We start from the raw sequence: 25,301 nt of genomic DNA, 5'->3' as shown, positions 1-25,301 counted from the left end.
AGTTGAGCTGCAGGGCCAGGGTTTCTCAGCAGGGCCTGGCTAAGGGTTCTTACCCTAAGGGTCTAGAAAGTCCTGGGGGCTTGTTAGCAAGGGGGTAACTTGCTGAGTTATGCAGCAGGAAAGGACTGAGGGAAGGGCCAAAGCAAATGTCCAACTCTAAGGTAAAGCATAGATGTCAGAGAATGAAGCACCTGACCTTGACCTTTTCAGCCTAATTCTAGACTGTCCACCTCAGACCACTCATATCCCTCAACACACTGGTCCTTTTCATGCCACCCCTAGCTACAGGGCACACTTCTCCTCCTCCTGTTACCTTTGAAGCCACAGCCCAAAGCCAGCCCTTCCTGGATGTGCGTGTGCCTGTCTTTGAGGCTGCGGCATCGGACACAGGCCTCAGCCACAGCCCTGGCCAGTCCCCCCAGGTGAGGCCTCTAGGGCAGTCTGCACAACCTCTGTGGCCTCCTGGAGCCACTACCTCTTCATTGCCGGGTCAGTAAATGGCTGGACAACTGGATAAACTAGTGAATGAGTGGTGTCTGAGGGGGATGTGAGGAAGAGAGGAGCTACGTGGATCTGAAGGAGGGTGGCCATTCTGAGCCTGGTGACGATGGTATCGGAGATGTGTAGTCTCCAACAATTATCTGTGAGTCATATGTGTATGCCAGGCACTGGCATACAGTCACCTACATATGGCTGGCAAAAATATATTTAATACCGGACAGGCGCGGTAGCTCACGCCTGTAATCTTAGCACTCTGGGAGGCCGAGGTGGGCGGATCGCTCAAGGTCAGGAGTTCGAAACTAGCCTGAGCAAGAGCCAAACCCCGTCTCTACTATAAATAGAAAGAAATTAGCTGGACAACTAAAAATATATAGAAAAAATTAGCCAGGCATGGTGGCGCATGCCTGTAGTCCCAGCTACTCGGGAGGCTGAGGCAGGAGGATCGCTTGAGCCAAGAGTTTGAGGTTGCTGTGAGCTAGGCTGATGCCATGGCACTCTAGCCCAGGCAACAGAATGAGACTCTGTCTCAAAAAACAAACAAACAAACAAACAAACTATATATATATATATATATATATATATATATATATATTTAATACCACCTTTCACTGAAGACTCCCACGCTTCCACCCAACACAGGCCACTGCCCAACTCCAGAGCCACCTGTGCATCCCCCATCAGCATGTCCCCTGGGAGCTCAGCTGGCAGCTTGGATCTATTCCTAATCTCTACTCCCAAGCCTGCTCCATCTCAGGAAACAGAGGCTCCGCCCATAGCTGTTCACCCAAACCTTGCAGTTATCCTTGACTCTGCTCCTGTCCCACATCGGCCAACAGCTCTACCCTCCAAACACATTCAGAAGCTCATCAACTCTCACGCCCTCCTCGCCCATCGCCCCAGGCAAGCCAGCCATTATCTCACACCAGGATCACAGTGAAAACCTCCTCCCTGAGTTTTCTGCTTCTACCCTCCGCCTGATCCAGCCAGGCCATTCCAAACACAGTAGACACAGTGATCCCTTTACAATGACAACGAGACCAAGCCATTCTTGTTCCAATCCTCCGATGCATTCCCCTCTCACCTCAAGTCAAAGCCAGAGGCCCTCTGGAGCCCACACAGATTCTCAATATGTCATCAACCTCATTTCTGGGCCCCTTCTTCCTCCATCCCTCCATTCTGGGCCCATCAGATACTTTGCTATTCCTCAGACACACCAGACACCCTCGTCCCAGGACTTCTGTGCTTGCGGCTCTCTGAGCCTGGACAATTCTTCCCTGTATGATCCTCACCCTTCACTTCCTCATCTCCTTCAAGTCTATGTTCAATGTCACCTTCTCAGTGAGACTTTCCATGATCATTCTAATTAAAATAGCTAATTCTCAGTCCTCTCTCCCCCATCTCCCTCCCACAGTCTTGTTCCCATCTGACCAGGCCTCCTGTTTACTGTCCTGTTTATGGCCTGCCTTGCACCCCAGGGGGGGAGTCTATCTCACCCAGTGCTGTGTACTCAGTACTTATAGCATTGCCCAGTACAAGGTAGTCACTCATGAAATATTTGCTCAATGAAAGCAGGAGGACCAAATTTAAGAGGCTGGTCTCCAGTTCACACATGGCAAGTCTAGAGAGTGATACTGCTGAGATGCCAGCCCAGGGCTGCCTGAGTCCCAGCTGTTCTCACTGCCACTCTGGAAATGGTTTAAGAGGGCATGGCTATACCTGCTGATTTTCTTCAGGAAAAAAAAAAAAAAAAAGAGGGCATGGCTACGGTAAAGTAAATGTTTATGGTGTGGATTGAGGGCTAAATATAGACCAATTAGGAAGAAGCGCAATTAGAGTGTAGAAAGTGGGAGGAGAGGAGATAGGACACAACAACAATAGATCCAGCAGTGCAGGAATGCAAGAAGGACAACTTGTGGGTTAAGTCCACTCATGCTAGGAACTGCTCTCTGCCACACAGGCCACTTTCTCACTCCCTGCCTCACCTGACCCATGCCCAGGGCCTCCCTCCATGGACACTGTGGCACTCTGACTCCAGGGGCTCTCCTTCAGAAACCAGGGCAGACACAGCCACACATGTGTGAAGGAGAGAAAAGGGCCAGGAGGAGGGACAGGAAGAGGTGATAGTTTGGCTGCAGAGACTGATGGCCAATGGGAACCAAGTAAGCAAGTAGCTTCATTTCCACTTGTGATTAAAAGCAGGTGATTAAAGGAGGTGTCACTGCTCTACCCTGAGCACTGCCACAGGGGAAGTATCGAGAGGAATGGACAGGAGGGGACAGATAATTAAGAGTGTCAGCTTATTAAATGCCAAAGCAAACAGACTAAAAACAGAATAAATCGGCTGGGCACAGTGGCTCATGCCTGTAACCCTAGCACTCTGGGAGGCCGAGGCAGGAGGATTGCTCAAGGTCAGGAGTTTGAAACCAGCCTGAGCAAGAGCAAGACCCCATCTCTATTAAAAATAGAAAGAAATTAATATATAGAAAAAATTAGCTGGGCATAGTGGCATATGCCTGTAGTCTCAGCTACTCGGGAGGCTGAGGCAGAAGGATTGCTTGAGCCCAGGAGTTTGAGGTTGCTGTGAGCTAGGCTGACACCATGGCACTCTAGCCTGGGCAACAGAGTGAGACTCTGTCTCAAAAAATAAAACAAAACAGAATAAATCATAAAACCTACCACCTATAGGCCCTGGCAGGCTTTGAATGACCCCCAAAAGCTGAGGGAGGCTTCCAAGGAGAGACACACATACCCTTCCTCTGTTTCATTGATGATGTCACAGATCTCCATGTTCAATGTCCAGTCCTCACTTTGCAGGGAGCCGTCTGTTGCTTTTTCTGTGGAATCAGAGAGAAAACTGGTTTACATTTCTCCTAGAACAGGGGGGCCCTGGCAGGACATGGGAAGAGACTGGAACCATCACATTCTCTTCCCAAGCCAATGGGCTGAGCCAACAGAGTCATTGTGGGGGTGCTGCTTTCACAAGGAAACACTCAGGGAGAGAGCTGCAGTTGAGGGCTGGTGTCATAACGTGGTCCTTCATTCACCAAACTCCAGACTGAAAAGCTTATGTATCATAGGCTCAGGCCATCAAAAATCACCCAAATCAGGCTGGGCACGGTGGCTCATGCCTGTAATCCTAACACTTTGGGAGGCCAAGGCAGGCTGATCGTTGTTCAAGACCAGCCTGAGCAACAGTGAGACCCCATCTGTACTAAAAATAGAAAAAATTATCTGGACGACTAAAAATATATAGAAAAAATAAGCTGGGCATGGTGGTGCATGCCTGTAGTTCCAGCTACTTGGGAGGCTGAGGCAGGAGAATCGCTTGAGCCCAGGAGTTTGAGGTTGCCGTGAGCTAGCCTGATGCCACAGCACTCTAGCCCAGGCAACAGAGTGAGACTCTGTTTCAAAAAAAAAAAAAAAAAGGATGAAAAATCACCCAAATCACAAGGAAGTTCAGTTTATGAGTCCATAGATTCTGGAGACAAACTACCCAAGTTCAAGTTCGGGCTACACCTCTTACCAGTTGTATGACCTTGGGCAAATCACTTAGCCTCTACGGGCAAAGCTAGTGAAAACAACAGTACCTGCCTATAGAGTTGTTAGGAAAATTAAATGGGTTAATATACATAAAACGTTGGTTTTTTTTATTTTGTAGTGGGATGGGGATCGCAGATGGGGCCTATAGCCTCACTGGACAGCAAACCTGGGGCCTGGAGAAGAAAAGGGAAAGGTCCGAGAGCTCAGGATTGTCAGTGGCAGAGCCAGGACAAGAAGCAGAATCACTCGGCTCCCTGCCCTTCTGGACTGTGAGCTCGAGGACAGGGATTAGGCCCATCTTGCCTTCCACTGTGTCCCCAGTGTCCAGCACTTGGTAGGTGCAATACATTTATGTCAGATGAATGACTGTGTTAACATTCCTTCTTCTATGTTAGGGGTTCTCAGCCCACCCAGCACATGAGAACCACCTGGGAGCTTCCAGAACATATCAACACCTTAGTCTCATGGCCCAGAGGTTCTGATTTGAATGGTACAGGGTAGGACTCAAGTACTAATATTCTTAAAAAGCTACCTGGGTGATTCTAGTGTGAACCCAAGGCTGGGAATTGCTTTTCTCCAGTTCACACCCTCCCCTGGTGCTTTCTTCTAGCTGGCGAGTGAGAGTCGGAGACAAGTAGTTTCCTCTGGGAGTTCACACAGTCTCTGGCTGGTCCTCCCTGGCTTGTCCCATTGTCCTGCATGCTCTGCCTAAAGAGATATGATGTCTGTCACACTGCAGTGGGGTGCCATTAAGTTCCTCCACAGCAAAGTTCCTCCTGTTGCCTCTCTGGCAACAGGGTATAAGCATCAAATTACCCAGAGTGCTGTGGTTGTCCTCTGTCACAGTTTAGGCTGAACAATCTGCTTCTCCCATTGTAATGGCCACATTGTTAATGACAGGATCTTAACTATCTCCCTTTCCTCAGCTCCAAGGATGGTATATGGCACATCTCAGGCCTTTGTCAATCACAAGTAAATGGCATTGGGATCTTGTAGATATACTTTGCCTTAAAGTTACACACAGAGTTTTCTCAGAGTAGTCTGGTCAGATGGTACTTTCTGTACCTCCTTCTGGCCCTGTTATCTTCCTTTTAAGAGGGGTGAGGAAGCAGTGGGGGCAGCTGTCATAGGACAACATCTGAAGTAGGGATGAGGACTTAGAATCTACTCTCTTGTCCCTCCAGTGGAAGAGGGAGCATCTGCAATTAATATTCACAAAGCACGTTAGGCTTCTGAAGCAACAGGGAATAATGGTTCTATGTAGAATTTGGGGATTGATTTTTCTTCCCGCCTGGTTTGTAGATGCCAGTCTGCCTCACAGCATATAGAAATCCAGGTGGGAGGGGGGTGGGGGGCGGGTATATACATACATAGTGAGTGAGATGTGCACCATCTGGGGGATGGTCATGATGGAGACTCAGACTTTTGGGGGGAGGGGGGGAAATGGGCATTTATTGAAACCTTAAAATCTGTACCCCCATAATATACCAAAATAAAAAAAAATAATTAAAAAAAAAAGAAAAAAAAGAAATCCAGAAGGTTCATTTCATATTACTGGGGCACATATTCGATGAGCTTCCTACCTATGCAAAGCCATTCTCCTTCTCCCTCCACAGCTGGCATGGAATACCCCTGAATGCTGTTCATTTGGGCTGGCCCCTTTGGGCTCCTGCCCACACTCTTGATTGTTGGGGAGGTAGATAAGTTGGCTGTTTTCTTCTCCATTCTCACCAAGAGGATGTTGCTGAATGCAAAATGCTAAAACAAGCCCTCTTTTGCCTTCTGGTATTCTCTGCCTCTGAAGTCACTATATTTAACTTCAAAGTGTAGCAAGCAGCAGCCAAAGAGCCAAGCCACTGGATTGTGAGGCTCCTCCAAACAGGACTGCCTTAGTTTTCAGACCAAATGGGAGGGTGAGTGGACAGAAAAACCACGCTCAGAGAGTGCTATCCTTGCTGTCAGGGGCAAGGCTTCAGGGCCTTCTGGCCTGGGTCCTATACCAGGCGAGAGACAGCCTTTTCTGAATGGATGAAATGCCATGGCAACAGCATCAGGATGCTGCTGCTCTTGCACGGAAGGTTTAATGGGGGCTGTATCTGACTGCCCAGCTCAAACCTGCCCTGCCCTGTCCTGTCCACCCCAGCCCCTCGCCCAGGCTAGCCCCTGGCCGTTATCACCAGAGAGGTCAGCACTTTGCAAAGGGTCACCAGTATTTTGATCTTTATCCATCCCCAGGGCTGGCTTGTGGGAATGACTTGTCCCATTACTCCCTGGAGCATTGTGTTTCTGCTGTTGCACCAGTTTTTATTTTAGGTTTTGACAATTTGTGTGACAAAAGCAATGAGATTGAACTTTGCTGTCGTCTGGCCTGGGGACAGGACTGAGTGAGGGAACTCACATTGAGTGGCCTCAGTTCCAGGGGCAATCAGATCCAACCTTGTTCTTGATTTGCTGGGAATTCTTTTATGAAGAGAAAAATAAGAACTGATTTGAGCTCCTTTGTCAGCCTTACTTCCCTCTTCTGTTTCAGCAGAGCCAAATACCCATGGTTGTGTCTGTGTGGCATTTCCAGCAAAATGAAAAGAAAGAAGTGCTCTTTTTGAGTTGGTTCTTTATAATCAAAATGAGTATATATCTTTCAACTTGAAAACTCAGAATCCCAGTAATTGAATAGAACGCACTGACCCTGGGGATAAGTTATCATGCCTTTGAACCCCTTCCCAGTATGAGAGGAAGGGAGAGGGTGAATATAAGGTTAATGGATTCTGCTGCTAAACCGAACTTGGAAATGAGGTTTCATTGATTTAATATTTCCTCTATTAAGCCTCCCAAGACTGTGTCCCTTTGTGGCCCTACCAAAGTTCGATCTCAGTACTTTCTTCCCCATGAGAGCCTGTGCACAGCTCAAGCTCTGTGAAGGGGACAGATGATTAGCTGGCCTCTCCGCTTGCTGGCTCGGAAGGGTAGCAAGCCCAGGCCCGCAAGCAGAGCTCTTCCTTCAGGATGAGTCTCCTGGATTTACGGCCACAGACATGTCCCGACTGTGTATGACCCAGGTAATGAGTCACTGTTCTGGGAGTAGACACCTTAAAGGGGAGGGGTGTTCAGAGACAGCCGCAGGAAAAGCAGGGGCTGGAGGCAGATCATTTCATTGCTGTGGCCCCCCACACAGGACCTATCCTGTCTCTGGGCAAAGCCCTCAGGCAAGGAGGTACACTGTCCCCCACCCCAACCTTCCTGGAGCCTCTGCCCTCAGTCTTTTCCTCTCTAGGCTAAACTGACTGGTGCTTTGAGCCACCCTTCCTGGTGCCTGGTGCCACCACCCCTACCCTTCCCAGCTCTGGCTGCCCTCCCCTGGCTGGCTCTGATTTCCCTTATAGGCCCATGTATACTGGCTTTGTGACTTGGACTCTTTTCCACATGCATGAAATGGTGGGGAGGGGGCAGTGTGACTCTGGTTCAACCATTGCTGACCAGCGTTCTCATCCCTTTCCCTCCCTCTCCACATGCACTTTCCTCACCTTGAAGGCAAGTATCAAATTCTGCCTCTATACCTGCCAGCCTGGCACCACGTGTGGGTGGGTTTGCTTTTTCAGGGTGGTCAGAAGCCTTTAGGTGTCAAGTGTGACAAATAAAGAGGGTAAAAAAGCTGGGGATATATCTTTTTTGGTTAAAAAAAATGAGCAACAAATAAAACAATGAGGCTTTTTAATGCAGACTGAAGGCTGTTGCACAAATGTTTTGAGCAATAGCTATATTTTTGGAGTATGCTGTCATCGCTTGTAAGTATAGCTTTTGTTTGGATGTGTGAGTTCTAGTATGTTATATAAAAAGCAAGTGTCTCTTCTTCAAGCTGCATCTAGTAAAACAAGGACACTTCCAGCTTGCATAGAGGTCATCTATCTTATTCTCTGAGTATCAGCAGAAGTGTGGGTTGTATTAACCTTTTGTTAAAATGGTAGTGATGGTATCCCTCTCATGCATTGAGAATTAGGATGGGGCAGTTTCAGAATTCATCTAAGATAGTAACTTTGGGGGCCGGGCACGGTGGCTCACGCCTGTAATTCTAGCACTCTGGGAGGCCGAGGCAGGAGGATTGCTCAAGGTCAGGAGTTTGAAATCAGCCTGAGCAAGAGCGAGACCCCATCTCTACTATAAATAGAAACAAATTAATTGGCCAACTAATATATATAGAAAAAATTAGCCAGGCATGGTGGCGCATGCCTGTAGTCCCAGCTACTTGGGAGGCTGAGGCAGAAGGATTGCTTGAGCCCAGGAGTTTGAGGTTGCTGTGAGCTAGGCTGACGCCAGGGCACTCACTCTAGCCTGGGCAACAAAGCCAGACTCTGTCTCAAAAAAAAAAAAAAAAAAAAAGATAGCAACTTTGGATCTGAACACAGGCTCTGCTAGCAGGTAGGGCAATATCATGCAAATGCCCAGGCTTTAGAGACATACCTGAGACCAGATATTGGCACCAGCAATCCAATTATGTGATCCTGGCCTACTAGGTGTGAAGTGGTGTCTCACTGTGAGTTTTTTGTTGTTGTTGATTTTTTTTTGAGACAGAGTCTCACTTTGTTGACCAGGTTAGAGTACCCTGGTGTCAGCCTAGCTCACAGCAACCTCAAACTCCTGGGCTCGAGCAATCCTACTGTCTTAGCCTCCCAAGTAGCTGGGACTACAGGCATGTTCCACCATGCCCAGCTAAATTTTTTTTATATATATGTATTTTAGTTGTCCAGCTAATTTCTTTGAATTTTTTTAAGTAGAGACAGGGTCTCGCTCTTGCTCAGGCTGGTCTCGAACTCCTGAGCTCAAGCAATCATCACACCTCAGCCTCACAGAATGCCAGGATTACAGGTGTGAGCCACCACACCCAGCCTTCCCTTGAGATTTCATGTGAGTTTTAGGATAAATATTTCTATTTCTGCAAAAATGTCATTGGGATTGCATTGTATCTATAGATCACTTTGTGTAGTACTGTCATCTTAAAAATATTGTCTTCCCATCCATGAACATAGCATAGCTTCCATTTACGTATTTCTTCTTTAATTTCCTTCAGCAATGCTTCATAGTTTTCAGGGCACAAGTTTTTTACCACCTTAATTCCTAAGTATTTTATTCTTTCTGATGCTCTTATAAATGGAATTTTCTTAATTTCCTTTTCAGATGGTTCATCATTAATGAATAGAAATACAACTGATTTTTGAGTGATTTTGTATCTTGCAGCTTTGATGAATTTATTTATTGGCTCTAGTTTTTTGGTGGTATTTTAAAGGTTTTTCTACATATAAAGTCAGGTCATCTACAAACAGCAATAATTTTACTTCTTCCTTTCCCATTTGAATGCCTTTCCTTTTTCTTCCCTAATTGCTCCGGCTAGAATTTCCTGTACTGTGTTGACTAGAAGTAGTGAAAGCTGACATCCTTGGGCCTACACACACTTTTTCAAAATTTAATCATACACTGAGAGCAAACAAAATTGAAGAGAAAAAAATCCATTTTAGACCTCCTTCCACAGAAAGGTAGGGTATCTGCTGGAGGTTGAAAACAGGAACCATATCAGGGTCCAGAGGACTTTGCGAGCTCTGAGGAAGTCCCCTCAGACTTCTCAGGAGCGAAAAGCCTTCACTCCAGCCTAGTCGTCTCTGCTTCATTCCCATCCAACACCCTCTCCAGAGCCACCTGTGCTACCACACCCAAGAGAGGCCCTCTGATGGGCTCCAGTACTTGACAGTACAGTCCACACAAAGGCTGAGCTTTTAAAACAATTCCAATGTTGTTCTGAGAGGTTCTATAAATCTTGCTGGCTCAATGAGTCATGAGTACATTATTGCCCCCCTACCTAAACTCGAAACTGCTTGGAGGTAGGACATCTTCATGTGTTCAAGAAGACTTGACCTTGTGCTGATGAGGGCCCTTCAGAAGTAAAATGATGATTGTAAACACTTTGGAGGCCCCTGGGTGACAGGCACTGGGCAGTTGGGTGAGATTAGAGCTGGAATCCCAGCTGTCCCTGGTTCTCTCTTTGCATTTAGAAGCAGGAGAAAAGTGCATCACAGTGGAGGCTATAAGCAGGGGGTGTGAACTCCGATTTGGTGAATCCAAGTTCTGCCAATTACTGTGTGAACCCCGGGCAATAACCTGGCCTTCCCAAGCCTTTCGGACTGCTGTAAAGTGCTGCAGTAATAGCACGCTCCCACACAGCTGCCCTGTGAGGAAACCAACACGCAGAAAACACCCAACAGAGCCTTTAAGAAAGAGGACCTTTCTTCACTCTTAATTCTATCATTATTACAACTCTTCTGAAAGGGGCTCTGCCAGCACCCTCCCCTCTATGCCTCGTCCCTTTGCATTCCTGTGTCACCACTGCCACCTACAGGTAAGTGGCCATCCATAAGCTACGCCCACCAGATCCAACGCCCTGGGAGCTCTCCAGCCTTTCAGGTTTCTGGGTTTCTGAGGCAGGAGAGTTTCATGCGCCAAAGCCGCAAGGGCCTCTTTTTCCAGGAAGCCCCCAAACTTGGCTTGACCCACCCGCAGGGTGAAGGAGCAGCTACAACACAATTTCCTTAAGAATCCAAACGTTAAAACTCCAAGAGGTCTTAGAGACCATCTAGGAAAAAGATTTCCCAGGATTCCCATTTTCTGGGCCTCAGGAAGTGGGGCATGTGGGAGGAAGAGGCACGGTGCTGCCACTAGCTCCCCACGCGCAGCTTCCTGCCCTCTAAGGGACCACTGAACCGCCGGTCTCAGTCCTCAAGGAAATAGCACTTACTCCTTTCACACACAAAAAAATGTAGAAACAGAATAGAGAACAAAAACCCAAATTTATTCAGTTTGGGCCAGGTTCTTTACACACATCACCTCATTTAACCCGTATGTTCCCCTTCAGGAAGGTCATCTCTTTCTAATAGGTGAAGAAAATGAAGCCTGAGAAGGGCTTAGCCAACACTGCATAGCTAGGAGGTAGCAGTACTGCCCACCCCACAATGCAGGTAGACCTGGCCTTGGACCTCAACTTGTCCCCAAACATAGGGTCGGGGGGCAAAGAAGACCCTGGCCTCTAAAACACACTGGTCCAGAAGTTTGGATACAGCCCACCCTCTTGATATTGCAGGTGAAGGCTGAAGACCTTAGGCTAAGAAGTGTAAAAGATACCAAGAAGCACCCAAGTGAGTAAAAAAAAAAAAGGTATAAAAGAGAATGCTGGTGAAAGGGTCAAGTTCAATTAGATGGAGCCTCACTTTATTCCCTTCTTCTTATTTTATTAATAAACTTTTTATTGTAGAATAACTTTAGATTTACTGAAAAGTTGCAAAGGTAGTACAGAGAGTTCCCATTCGCCCTTCTCTAGTTTCCTCTAACTGTAACATCTTACGTAACCACTGTACATTGGTCAAAACTGAAAAATTAACATCAGTGCAGTACTATTACCCGAACCCCAGATATTATTTGAATTTCTCCAATTTTCCACTAATGTCCTTTTACTGTCCAGGATCCAATCCAGAATGCCACACTGCATTTCCTTTTCCCCTCTTTTAAGCCTTCTTTTTTCTTCAAAGACCGACAAACTCCCAAACTCCCCAACTTACTCTCCTGTCAGTTCTACAGGCAGCTCTGTGAGAGCCAGGATTCCACACCCGGCCTCATTAGGGCACCACATCCTCCCACTCCCCAAACAAAGGAGCCCTTCAGGCCAGCCAAACAACAGAGAAAACAGAAGCTTGTTAGCCACACAGGCCCGAGGCTGCTGACCCAAGTTCTATTTTAACTGGAATTCCCTTGAGGGAGATCCACAGATTTAAAATGCATTTGGGGTGTGCTCTCTAGAAGCAGAGCCACCGGTTTGATGTATTCCCTTCTTTGTACTTAACAGAATATCTTACGTGTGGAGTAAATGAATGTGCAAGAGAGGAGCTAGGGGAAGAGGCTGATTTAGTGCTGGGATATAAACGCCACCTAGGGAGGATGGGCCTCTGCAGAGCCGGCCAGGCCAGGATGGTGCTAGGCCCAGCCTAGCAGGCTGCTCTCTACAGTCAGGCAGGTGGGCCAGCTGGCTAGGGGGATCAAAGGTCCCCTGGGGCCTGGTGCTCAGGTTTGAGCTTCTGTGCTAAAGCAGAGTAGACTTGGACTTGGGGTGGTGAGGACCAACTGCCCTATCTTCCTTTTCACCTCTCTTCTCTGTGCAGGCTGTTTGCTGCCAATGTCCCCTTCCCCAGAGAGGCTTTCAGGGGCTGGTCCCCTTGCTCTCATGCCCACCAGCTGCCACCAGCACTCTTGAGAGAAGAGAGGAGATGTGCCTGAGAATTCTGCAGTGCGCTGCATAGCTACCAGCCCTTTCTCTACCTGCTCCTGACTACAGAGACCAGAGGAGATGTGAATGCTACTCCTCAGGAAGACAGAATATGCAAGGCCATCCAAAGATTTCCCAGCTCGATTCAAAAACTTTAGCTGTGAGGCCTCTCCCTGCCAGGCACTGTGCCAGGCTGAGATGGAAAGAAGCAAGATGGAGCCCCTGTCCTGAGGGTGCTCACCAGAGAGACACGCGGACAGACAGCTAGTACACAAGGTGACGAGTGTTATCATAGGGGTATGTGCCACCAGATGAGGAATAATCGGGAAGCTGAAGGGGAGGAGGGTGGCTGTGAACGCTAAGGAAAGGGCGTGGCGGAACGGAGGAATTTGAGGAGGGGGAGCACTGCAGGCCATGTGAACAGCCTGCCTGGGCCAGGCCACAGTGAAGGGGAGTGGGGAGAGGAAGCCAGTGCGGGAGAGTCCTTTCATTTTCTGTAAGGAGTCTGGGCTTTCCGCAGGAGGCAACATGGAGCTTTTCAACGGGAGTGACAAGAATATTTACGTCTGAGACAGATCGCTGTGGTAACAGCATGGGAGCTGTGCTGGAACAGAGACTGCAGGCAGGAAGCAGGGGGCAGGTTATCACAGCTGCTCAGAGGAAAAAGCAGACAAGATAGCACATTGGCCAAAGGCATGGTTTTGAATCTGAGGCACTGGGTGGTCAGTCCTGGCTCTTGCTGACCTGGGGCACATTTCTTACACTCTCTGTACTTCAGTTTAGGCATCCAAAAAAACAGGCAAAATACTCACAGGGTAAGATCAAATGAATTAGCGATGTAAGACACAAAACAAGGAACCTGGAACACAGTGAGGGCGCAATAAATAATGAACTACAATTCTTAACACGTGTATCATATGGACTGGACCTTGGGAAAGACAGAATTCCAGTGGAGAAGGCAGAGGGGAGGGTGACTGTCTCCAAGTCTTCCCCTGCAGCCTCCAGGTAGAAGAGTAAGGTGGCCACCCTGACTCCTTCCTGGAGTGTGGGCAGAGAGGACCAGGACAGGGCTAAATTCTGTTGGCCAAGCACCAAGCAGCCTGAGAGGCCAGCCAGGGGCCCTCAGCATCACCATGAACAAGGCTATAAAAAGGAAAGTCTCCTTTCTGCCTCAAAGAGCAATTACAAAATTCCAAGCCATGAGAAAGACTCCCCAAAGTTCCCCAGGGCTCATACCTGCTGTGCTCATTAAAGCCACAGTGCTTTGACTAACTCCTGCAAAGAGCTGTTCTTCAGAACTAGGTAAAGAGAAACAGTCCCCTTGCCACCCTCATGGCATTTGCAGGATTCAAAGGCACTTGGGGGCGGCAGTAAAAAGCAACCCATCAGAGTAGGACTCAAATATTAGCTGTTTTTCCCAACCAGTGGCCCAGCCTTAGGAAGATTAGGAGCTAATAGTAAAAAACACCCATGTTTAAACAATGAAATTAAACTTTTATGCTTAAATTAACCTGTATTTTTAAAAAGAATAATACCCACTGCTGGGAAGGTTATAGTGAAACCAGAACATCACATTACTGAAGGTAGCATGCATTTAAGAATTCATGGAAAAACAATTTGGGCAATAGATATCAAGGGACTTGTTGTAACAGGTTCTTATCCTTTGACACAAAAATTTCTTCAGGACTCTTAGCAGAAAGAAATATGTCAAAGAAAAAAGCCACACACAACTCTGTAATCCCATTCCTAGGTATACACCCAAGAGAAATGAAAACATGTGTCCACATAGAAACTTGCTCACAAATGCTCACAGCAGTATCATTCACAATAGCCAAAAAAAGGGAAACAACCCAAATGTCCATCAACTGATGAATAAACAAAATGCAGCATATCTATTCTGTGGAATATTATTAGGCAATAAAAAGGAATGAAATTCTGACACATGCTACAACATGAATGAACCTTGAGGAAACTAGGTTAAAAGAAATAAACTAGTCACAAAAGCACAAGTACTGTATGATTCCACTTATATGAGGTAGCCGGAGTAGTCAAATTCATAGAGACAGAAAGTAGAGTGGTGGTTGTGAGGGGCTAGCAGAGGGAGAAGTGGGGCTTGGTGTTTACTGAGTGCAGAGTTTCAGTTTGGGAAGATGAAAGGTTCTGGAGATGCGGGGTAGCAATAGTTATTCAATATGTGAATGTACCTAATGACACTGAACTACGTGTTTGAAAATGGTTAAAACAGTAAGTTTTATGTTATATACATCTTACTACAATTTTTTAAATGAGAAAAAAAGACCACATATTGTATGATTCCATTTATATGAAATGTCCAGAATAGGCAAACCTATTATAGAGAGATAGAAAGTAGATACTGATTGCCTAGGGTTGGGAGGGTTGGGGGAAGCGGGAAGTGATTGCTAATGGCTTTGGAATGATGAAAATAATCTAAAACTGATTGTGGTCATGGTTGAACAACTCTATGAATATACCACAAACCACTGAATTGTACATTTTAAATGGGTGAATTGCATGGTATGTGAATTATATCTCAATAAAGCTGTGAAAAAACTGGGACTAGCTACCAGGAACATGTTCAATGTAGTATTATTAAAAATTCTTAAAACTTCTCAAATAGGAAATAGAAAAGTCATGGTTAAATAAATTATGGGGCTGGGCATGGTAGCTCATGCCTGTAATCCTAGCACTCTGGGAGGCCGAGGCAGGCAGATTGCTCAAGGTCGGGAGTTTGAAACCAGCCTGAGCAAGACCCCATCTCTACTAAAAATAGAAAGAAATTAATTGACCAACTAAAAATATATATATAAAAAATTAGCCAGGCATGGTGGCGCATGCCTGTAGTCCCAGCTACTTGGGAGGCTGAGCCAGGAGGATCGCTTGAGCCCAGGAAATTGAGGTTGCTGTGAGCTAGGCTGATGCCACAGCACTCACTCTAGCCTGGGCAACAAAGTGAGACTCTGCCTCAAAAAATAAAAAATTAAAATTAAAATTAAATAAAATAAAAAAATAAATTATGGTATCTTGGCTGCACTGAGTATTATATACCTATTATAAGTAATAATTATTAAAATCATATAGAAATATTCTGTAATAGTGTAAAGAAAATAAAATACAAAATTGCTTAAAAAAAAAAAAAAAGGATGCCTGTGGATAGTGCCTGGAAGAGAAAAAGGATACAAATAGGATTAAAGTGAAAACAATATGTTGAAGTATTTGGCTTAGAGGCAAACCTTTAAAAATTTTTTCTGTTATTGTTGTTACATAAAGAAGAAAAGGGAATATTATACTGCAAAAGAAAAAGAGATAAAATAGCAAACTCATAACCAAAACTGAAAGGCAGTTATTTAATTCTTCCATCATAAATAGCAAGGTACGAGGCATAAGGCTGGTCTGAACACAAGGAAGCCTTTCTGAATATACAGACTATTTTCTCTAGGGATAAAAGAGAATATCTCTCAAAGCCCAGTATCTCTCAAAAGGCATTTTATTCGGACCAGGACTCCCTATTAACTCTCCCTTGTCACAGAGAGGGTTACCAGGGTACCCAGCTAGTCAAGGAGAACCAAACTGAGAGCCAGTCTGGGCTGGCACAGGGGAAATGCAGACATAATAGGCACATGTGATTTACATTCCAAAGCCAAATACAACAGGGTTCTGAATCATCTGGGAAATTGCTCCTATCCATCAACACAGAAAACTCAGGAATATCAACAGTGAGAACAAACCAGAGAGATTACATTTAAATATAACCATATTTAAATATGAAGAAAAGCCCAAACACAACCATGTATTCTTGCTTGTACAATATTCAGGGCTAATAGACTTATCGCACACAGGTTGTGTAACTTATTAACAACAATGTGACTTTAAACAGTAGTTCTAACTGGGTCACCTTGAATAATACAAAACAAGCTTGCCAAGTGAAACATGCAAATAAGATGATCAAAATCCAGCAGGGAATGGGCATTTTCCTAGCTTTTTGGAATTTTGAAAAAGAAACATGGTATCTATTTAGCGTCCTTAGCACTGAAAAAAACAGCAGCGGGATATTGCATTCTTCAATGGGGTGGAGTCCAAAGGGAAGGGCCTGACATTGTTCGCCACACATTGCAACTGAGTCAAACTGGTGTATGAATAAAGTGGCCCAGCCAGGTTTATCACATGAGTCATGGGCACAGAGTACCCACCACCCGTGCAGCACAAACCACAGGGGCAAATAGCAGAGGCTGTGGGAAGAAACCTCTGTTCCTCCCCCTCCCTCTGCTCTCCCCCTCCGAGGCCGGGACCTGCAGGCAGAGCCCTTCTCGATAAAGAATTCCCATCCTCCACATGCTGTGTCCAGTGAAGCTTTCCTAGAGAACATGCCAGAACAAACAACCACTGGCCTTTGTGAGAACAGCCCCACAGAAAACACCGGGAAATCTTAAACTTTCAGTCGTATGACTAGATATTTTATGACATTAATAACTATGGTTAATTTATTATAGATGCAACAATAAGCTGTTGGTTATATTAAAAAGAGTCCTTATCTTTTAGAAATAATACTTAGGTATTATTTAAACATGAAACTATATGATGTCTGGAATTTACTACAAAATCACCCAGGATAGGAGAAGTGTGTGGGGTGAACTAAAATTGCCTTGAGTTGATAATTGTTGAAGCTCGATGATGAGTACATGGGGGTTCATTATATTAGATTTTTTCCTTTTGTATGTATTCGAAATTTTCCATCATAAAAAGAAAAAAATTCAGTAGGAAGAGGCATAAAACCATTCATAACGTTGACCAAGCAATATACCCCTAAGGAAAGAAGTGAGGGGGAGGGGAAAGCTGATTCTGCAAAGATGCATAATTGAGAAAAACTCTGCTGTTCCCAACAAATGAGAGGATGGCTGAGCAATGAGGGTACATCAGTAAGGCAAAAATGCTACGTGGCTTTTAAAAATGATAAATACTGCAGCCTAGTCGCTAAGTGCAAATCGGTATAGGAATGCTAAGTGGAAAACTGGCAGCAGAAAATATTATGTGCATACTAATCACCACAAGGTAAAAATGTGTGTTCAATAATGGAAAGGGTCAAAAGAGAACACAGAAGGGGACATCCTCCCTTTAACATTCAGCTCATAGCGTCCTCTCAGTGAGGGTCCCAGTCGCCCCACGTGCGTGTGCATGGGCACAGCACACTCCAGATGAATGAGCTGCGCTCTTCCGTCTTCCGGGAGCCCACCACCCTCCCTCCTGGCTCTCACAGCCCCTGCCTTCCCTGACAGACCTGAATCCTAGCAGCACACAGTAGGTATTCAGTAATGTTTGCCAAACTGAATGGAGCACAAATAGCTGCTGTCTGTGTCTTAGGGTTGTCTTTTTTTTCTCTAGAGCTATTTCCGCCCACAGTAACCATTCAGGAGAGGCATTCCTCAGTGATTATCAGAGAACAATGCTTCCATTTCTGATTCACAAAGTGCTTCTGCTACCCTGGGCTTGTGAAGTCAGCAAGGCAAAACAAAATCAAGCAGACTTCCTGTCCAGATCCCTGCTGGACCACAGAGAAAAATCTCATTTTGTTTTGCAAGCTTGTAACAAGTCTCATTGCTATGGTTTCTAATACCAAGTCTGAAGATATTCCCCAAGCATCGCTGGGAGAACGGGCCTTTCCTTGGCCACTTGAAAAGGGACGGCTGTATGGCCGCTCTCTGTGGCTGGTGACAGTGGTAAAGGGTATAAGAGCCAGAGCATATCCAGGACTGTGGCTGCTCAGCAGCTCTGGACTGGGGAGACCAAGAACTGCCCATCCAGACTCTAGACTGCACTTGAAAGGGCTTCTGCGGGCAGCCGCACAGCCAGCACCGTTGTCCTTAACCACCCAGTCTGGATGTTTCTCCATCCCTTCTGCTTAGAGCTGCTCTGAGCAGCAGCGTCTGGGAGGGTTGATATGGATATTCAAGAATGTTGGAATAAAATATATATATATATATTTTATATAAAAAATATATATATTTTATATATATAAAGAATTTTGGGAATGAAATCTGTAGACTGTCATTTTTCATAGCTGTAGCTCTTAACTTTTTGTGGATAAGATGGGGTTTTTTGTTTGGTTTGTTTTTTGTTTGTTTTTTAGAGCTAGTGTCTCACTCTGTTGCCCAGGCTGGAGTGCAGTGTCACAATCATAGCTCACTGCAGCTTCCAACTCCTGGGTTCAAGCGATCCTCCTTAGATTCCCAAATAGATGGGACTATAGGCATGTACCACCATGCCCAGCTAACTTTTTTTTTTTTTTAGAGAGACAGGGTCTCACTATGTTGCCCAGGCTGGTCTCAAATTCCTGTCCTCCAGCAATTCTCTTGCCTTAGCCTGCCAAAGTGCTAGAATTAAAGGCATGAGCCACCATGCCCAGCCAAGAATTGGATAGGATGTTAAAGGAAAAATATATTCCCTCTGATAATCCGATAAGACCTTTCCAGAAAAGCACACATACCTATATTATACTACACATACTTTCAACAGGTTCTTCACCAATCCCTGGCCCCAGTCAGATACCACTCCCACCCTAGAGCAACACAGGAGCTTTAGCTGTAGCTGTTAACATGAACACTTAGAAAAGCTAAACACAACATGAATTTCCACAACAGCAAGGCAGCTGCAATGTGAGAGGCACCTGCAGAAAGTGACGGATGGCAGCACTCTGAGGAGGGGCTCTGTGTCTGCGTCTTCATGAAGACCACAGCAGCGGGATACACAGAGCCCATGCCTGGGCACACAGAGGAAAGCAAGAGTACTGTAGTGAAGACATTCAATTTCAGATCTTCAGAAAGGCGCTGCCAACACTGATGTCCTCAAGGCCGTCAGACCATGCGACAGCCTCTTTTTGTTAGACTAGGATGCTGATACTTTACTTATTATTCAGAGTCATTTTACTGAGGATTTCCTTAAATGCTCCAGAAAGTAGGGTATAGAGAATTGCCAACACACAAACTTTAGAACATTCTCTTAACAAAAACAACAATGACAACAAGAAAATTGGTCCAGGTAGCTCTAGGGAATGACCAAATCCAATATTCTTATAAAAGGGGGTCTGGGAATGTGTGGAATATAACTTCGAACCTGGCAGGTACAAGGAGGACCACAGTGAGCCCCAACGGTAGGCACACACGTGACAGGCCCCTCCCGATACTCTGAGACTCCTGGGTTCCCCAGGTCTGACTAAGTCAATCCCTTGTCCAAGAGATAAAACACTTTCCTATCAGCCTCTTGCAAGAAGCTTATCTATCCAGGCTGTTATGCTGCTGAAAAGAAAAAAAAAAAAAGAAGCTTATCAATATGCCATGAAAATCTTCTGAAACAAGCTTTGATCACATCACTGCCCCATTCTAGCCCTTTGTTGTCTCTCGTTGTGATGGTGCAAGAAGGGTATGTCCTATTTTCCAAAAGGAATTTAAACTTGTTTTTAAATAATAATTTATACCCAAGGCAAATAAAGTAAAATAAAAGCAAGACTGAAAACCACATGGAATAAAAAGAAAAAATGTTTTACCAAGAACCAGAGAGATAAGAAAATTAATGCAATTAGACACTAATAAGGCCTGGGCTTCCTGGTAGCCTGGGCAAAAAGGGAAAGACAATGAGTTTCACAGTCCTTACTTTCTTTTTCTTTTCTTTTTTTTTTTGAGACAGACTCTCACTCTGTTGTCCGGGCTAGAGTACCATGGCATCAGCCTGGCTCACAGCAACCTCAAACTCCTGGGCTCAAGCAATCCTTCTGCCTCAGCCTCCCGAGTAGCTGGGACTACAGGCATGCACCACTATGCCCAGCTAATATTTTATATATATTTTTAGTTGGCCAATTAATTTCTTTCTATTATTAGTAGAGACAGGGTCTTGCTCTTGCTCAGACTGGTTTCGAACTCCTGACCTCGAGCAATCTGCCTGCCTCGGCCTCCCAGAGTGCTAGGATTACAGGCATGAGCCACCACACCCGGCCCTCACTTTCTGAATAAGGGCAGAACAAAAGGCATTTCGTTAGAAGAGGGAAAATTTTTTTCCTGACACCAAGTTTTGAGATTGATTTATTAGAGTCATTCTTTTATTATGGAATAATGAACAGCATAATATAGAATGTCTTTAACAACAGTTTCACATAAAATACAAAATGTTCTTCCCATAACTTAGGCTGGCATTCACTGCCCTTCAGAATTTGTCCCAGTTACTTTTGTAGCCTCATTTCCTATTTTCTACTCTACACCATTTCCACAGGGAAACTACATATTCAATCAAACCAGACTCCTCTTTCCCAGAACACATCATCACCTTCTCGTTACTTATTTTTACTTGCCCTACACTTTTTAAATCCTGCCTCTTCTACAAAGATTTCTCCATTTCTCCAGTCAAAAGAGGCCTTGTCCCACCATACTTCCTATGCCCCTGTACTGCCAAGCTGGGCAGAGTACCACCAAAGCAAAGCCACTCAGAGGTGGCAGCAGGATCTTTGGAGTCAGACAGACTGTGCTCAAATCTGATTCTGCTGCTTATTGGCTGTGTGACCCTGAGCAAGTAATTAAATCTCTCTGAGCCTCAGTTTTCACATCTGTAGAGCAGGAACAATGATACGTACACCTTGCAAGCTTTTGTAAGAATTAAATGAATAAAATAAGAGCCTAGCGCAGGTCCTGGCACATAGGAGCCCTTAGGAGAAACGGTGGTGGCGATAGCTGCCATAATAGAAACTTGGGTATCTATCTTCTCTCCCCCACTAGAAAAGGAGCTCCTTGAAATGCAGTATAATGAAGTATCTCGCAGAAGACCTTACACATGGGGGTGGGGGGCTCAATAACGGGATGTCAGAGTTGTCTGCAAGTCTGACTACTTGGAATTATATCAGAGATCCTGACACACAGTGGATTCAGGCCAGATCCGAGTCTGGAATGCGAGGCTCCTGATCCTCAGGCCACACTTTGCCTGCATACCGCTGCTGCCCTTGAGGGTCTCAAGCACACTGACCTCCTGTTTCACACAATAAAGATCCTCTTCCCCATCAGCAAATCATTCCTATCATACAGGTCTCTGAATACCATGCAAATCACATTATTACAACCTGAGGTGGCCACCTTTCCCAAAGATCCCATTCTAAGGGAGCTGGTGTGTATTTAATTGTTATGAATATATATCACTGACCAATACCTTGATGAACTACGGACAAAATCTATCAGCACTTGATGGCTAATTTGGTATAACACGAATACTGTGAGTTCTAATAACTCACAGGAGACTACTCTAGTACTTACCAGCTATATGTCTTCCATACTCATAAAATAACCATAATTACCTTTCATGGGTGAGATGTTTTCATAATTCTTAAGTGACTTAACCCTAGAAAGTCTATGGAAAAAGCTAATTTCAAAGAATTTTTGTTTCAAAAGTAGAAGATAAGACCAAGAACCTATGAGCCTGCCTTTTAACAAACATGCCAGAAAACATACACCCCTTCATTTCCTGGGGATATATGCATTGCAGTGGTGCTGTCCCTGGACCGCAGTGTAAAACTGTTTCACAAACAATTGAATCTTCTATTTTGGAAGCTCTATTTTGGAAATGTTGTAGGGGGAAAGCCAGGCCTCCTGGGGTAGGCATGGAGGGGTGGGGAGTGTACTTTTGAACCATATAGATCTAGATGTAAATCTCATTTTAAAATATTAGTATAAGTTGTTTAACCTCATTGGGCCTCTATGTTCTCATTTTTAAAATGGGGATATTACCATTAATGAATATGGAAGTGATTCTCCCATTTTATTGTGCATCCAAATCATCCAGAGAGTTTTTAAAAAATACAGTTACGTGAGTCCCATCCCCAAAGATTCTGTTTCAGTGCATCTGATGTGGGGCCCAGAAATCTGTGGGGATTTAAATTATTTTTCATTTTTAATTACCCAATATGTAAATACATTTCCCCCTTGTAAAATATTAAAACATTACCTTATCAGTTATGATTGCATTCAGCTGCAAGCAATTAAAAAACTAACAGTCGCTTAAAACAGATGGGGGCCATTTTTCTCAGGGAACAAGAAGAAATCTAGAAGCAGGCAGTACAGGGCTGGAGCTCAAGGATTCTATGAAGCACCCTGGAACTTTTTGTTTTCTTGCTCTGCTATCCTTGGCATGAGGCCTCCATCATTTCCATCCTTCCAGCTGCAAGGCAGACACTGCTCTACCTGGCAGGGGCTGTGAAGCAGGCAGGAAGAACATGCAAGAGCCAAAGGACTTTGCCATCTTTAGTAAGAGGTGCTCTCACTAAGAGTTTCTGCCTCCAGCCTATGGACAGAACTGTGTCATAAAGCCATCCCTAGCTGCAAGGGAGACTAGATAAGAGAATGTTTTAGCTGGGCATGTAGCCATTCCAAACAAAATCAGGGTTCTATCAGTAAAGAAGAAATGAGGAACAGGTGCTGGGGACCTGGTGAGCAGTGTCTACTACAATTACAGATGAGGTTCATGGTCCCTTTACCCCTCTTTCCCCAATCCCCATCAATCCTGGTCTCATGGGCATTTTTGCCAAGCTCCCCAGGAGATTCTTATGCTTCTCAAGCATCACTCTGGAGACCACCACCACACTTACAGACTTACACGGAAGTTTAGATCTGCCTTTAGAGTGTTCAGTCTAGTGAAGCCATAATGGGTATTCAACGACTATTTACTCTCATCCTCTTTTCTCCCCTACAAGTCATCCAGAAAATCTCACCTCGTTTGTTACAGCCACAACTCAAATTTGGTCCCAAATGGCCTTGCTTAATGTCTGACACAAGGTTGTGTAAAATTGACTTGTTTTAAAAATCAAATCCATTCTTCAAAGGATGATGATCTGCCACCCCTGGCAATATTTAAAGAATGGGACTTGGGCCCAAAATATGGCTGAAGCATGAGACCCTTACTGAGGTGACAGCATCATCCCATGAAGTGACTCACTGCCTAGAAAGATTCTCATACCATGAACACATTTAGCAGCTGATTAGGGAAAAAATCTGAGAGCAGACAAATGTGCATCACACATTAAGTGGGAAAAAATCAAGATACAAAATAGTGTGTATGGTTTTATATTAAAAGTATATACCAGGCTGGGCATGGTGGCTCACACCTGTAATCCTAGCACTCTAGGAGGCCAAAGTGGGAGGATTGCTCAAGGTCAGGAGTTTGAGACCAGCCTGATCAAGAGCGAGATCCTGTCTCTACTAAAAGTAGAAAGAAATTAGTCAGACAACTAAAAATATATAGAAAAAATTAGCTGGGCATGGTGGCGCATGCCTGTAGTCCCAGCTGCTTGGGAGGCTGAGACAGGAGGATCGCCTGAGCCCAGGAGTTTGAGGTTGCTGTGAGGTTGCTGTGAGCCATGGCACTCTAGCCTGGGCAACAGTGTAAGACTCTGTCTCAAAATAAAATAAAATAAAATAAAAAACCAGTATATACCTATACAAAAGAAAAAAGCCCAGAAACCTAACCCCCAATATGCTAACAGTGGTAAACATCTTAGTGGCAAGAGTAATTACATCTTATTCTATTTTGTTTTGTTTTATTTGGGGGTGTACTTTCTAAGGGAGTACTTTCTAAAATTTTCTACCAAATATATGTAATTCTTTTATAACCAGATTTACAATTTTTTTTTTTGTTTGTTTTGTTGTTTTTTTTTTTGAGACAGAGTCTCGCTTTGTTGCCCAGGCTAGAGTGAGTGCCGTGGCGTCAGCCTAGCTCACAGCAACCTCAAACTCCTGGGCTCCAGTGATCCTTCTGCCTCAGCCTCCCAGGTAGCTGGGACTACAGGCATGCGCCACCATGCCCGGCTAATTTTTTATATATATATCAGTTGGCCAATTAATTTGTTTCTATTTATAGTAGAGACAGGGTCTCGCTCTTGCTCAGGCTGGTTTTGAACTCCTGACCTTGAGCAATCCGCCCGCCTCGGCCTCCCAAGAGCTAGGATTACAGGCGTGAGCCACAGCGCCCGGCCAGATTTACAATTTTTTAAAAAATCTGTCAACCTATACAGTTGTCAGGAATAACAGTATGTCATATCTAATCTTATCTGGCCTTTGTATAAAATTAAATGGCAAATAAGAAGGACCATAGCCAAAGCAAGGGCATGTCTGTGAATGTAGGGCACCGTGACAAGGTTGCTGGCTACAATGGTAGTGTTTTAACAATCTAAAATGGTTCAGATATAACAGGGGAAAACACTCCAGAATGAAACACAGGCTCAAGGTTCTTGTGATTTCCTAATCGAGAAGCTGCAAAGAGAAACGCGGGTTCATTACTCAGCCACCGTGCTGCATTCAGCGACTCTGCACATAGCAATTAGAGTGGAACTCAGGGCTCCATGCGCACTGCATACAAAGCCAGCCACCCTCTGGGAGGAACCAAAATGTACAAGACCCCACAGCATGGCAAGCAGCCAGCTATTAAGAAAAGTTTCTGCAATCAGGGTATATTCTCAGCAAACCCCTGCCTGCAATTTCCTCAGGAAGCCTCTGTGGCTATCAAACAAGCAAACTAATAAATATATGATAAGCAAGATCTACAAGTTGGATGCTGTTAACTAACGGGAGGCAGCCAAACCGTGAGTCGGGTCTAGGGAGGTAACGTCATACCTAAGGCTCTATTCTCTATTCACCCTTTCCACTCTAGCAAATGCTTATAATCTGCTGGCAATTAACAGCTTTGGCTGAGCTTCTAAAACAAAGCTGCCCCCAATCGTTAGAGACCCCCCCGCCCCCCCGATTTAAACTGGATTTGCTGCATTCCGAGACTCTTCCTCCAAGTCTAAATGGCAGAAAAGTGATCTGCACATCCACTCTTACTGCCCTTTCTTGTCAGTAGACTTTGAGCTTGCTGAGCTGTGCTTTCTAAGGCCCTGGTCACGGTGCCTGCTTTAGGAGGTAGCTTAGAGGACTGGAGAGAGAAG

General features: G+C 45.0%; 1 protein-coding gene across 5 annotated transcripts in view; it reads right to left on the bottom strand.

Annotated features, from left to right (window-relative positions):
• Window positions 1–25,301, bottom strand: part of TOM1L2 (target of myb1 like 2 membrane trafficking protein) — a 111,729-nt gene that overhangs the window by 50,678 nt on the left and 35,750 nt on the right. For all 5 annotated transcript variants that reach the window (XM_012747904.3, XM_075994067.1, XM_075994068.1 and 2 more), the window contains exon 2: window positions 3,251–3,335. In XM_012747904.3, the coding sequence (XP_012603358.2) occupies window positions 3,251–3,335 (85 nt within the window). The remainder of the gene's footprint in view (window positions 1–3,250; window positions 3,336–25,301) is intronic.

This window comes from Microcebus murinus, chromosome 18 (genome assembly GCF_040939455.1).
Source record: "Microcebus murinus isolate Inina chromosome 18, M.murinus_Inina_mat1.0, whole genome shotgun sequence".
NCBI lineage: Eukaryota > Metazoa > Chordata > Mammalia > Primates > Cheirogaleidae > Microcebus > Microcebus murinus.
The sequence above is the reverse complement of the archived record's forward strand: the minus strand, read 5'-3'. Positions and strand labels throughout refer to the sequence as shown.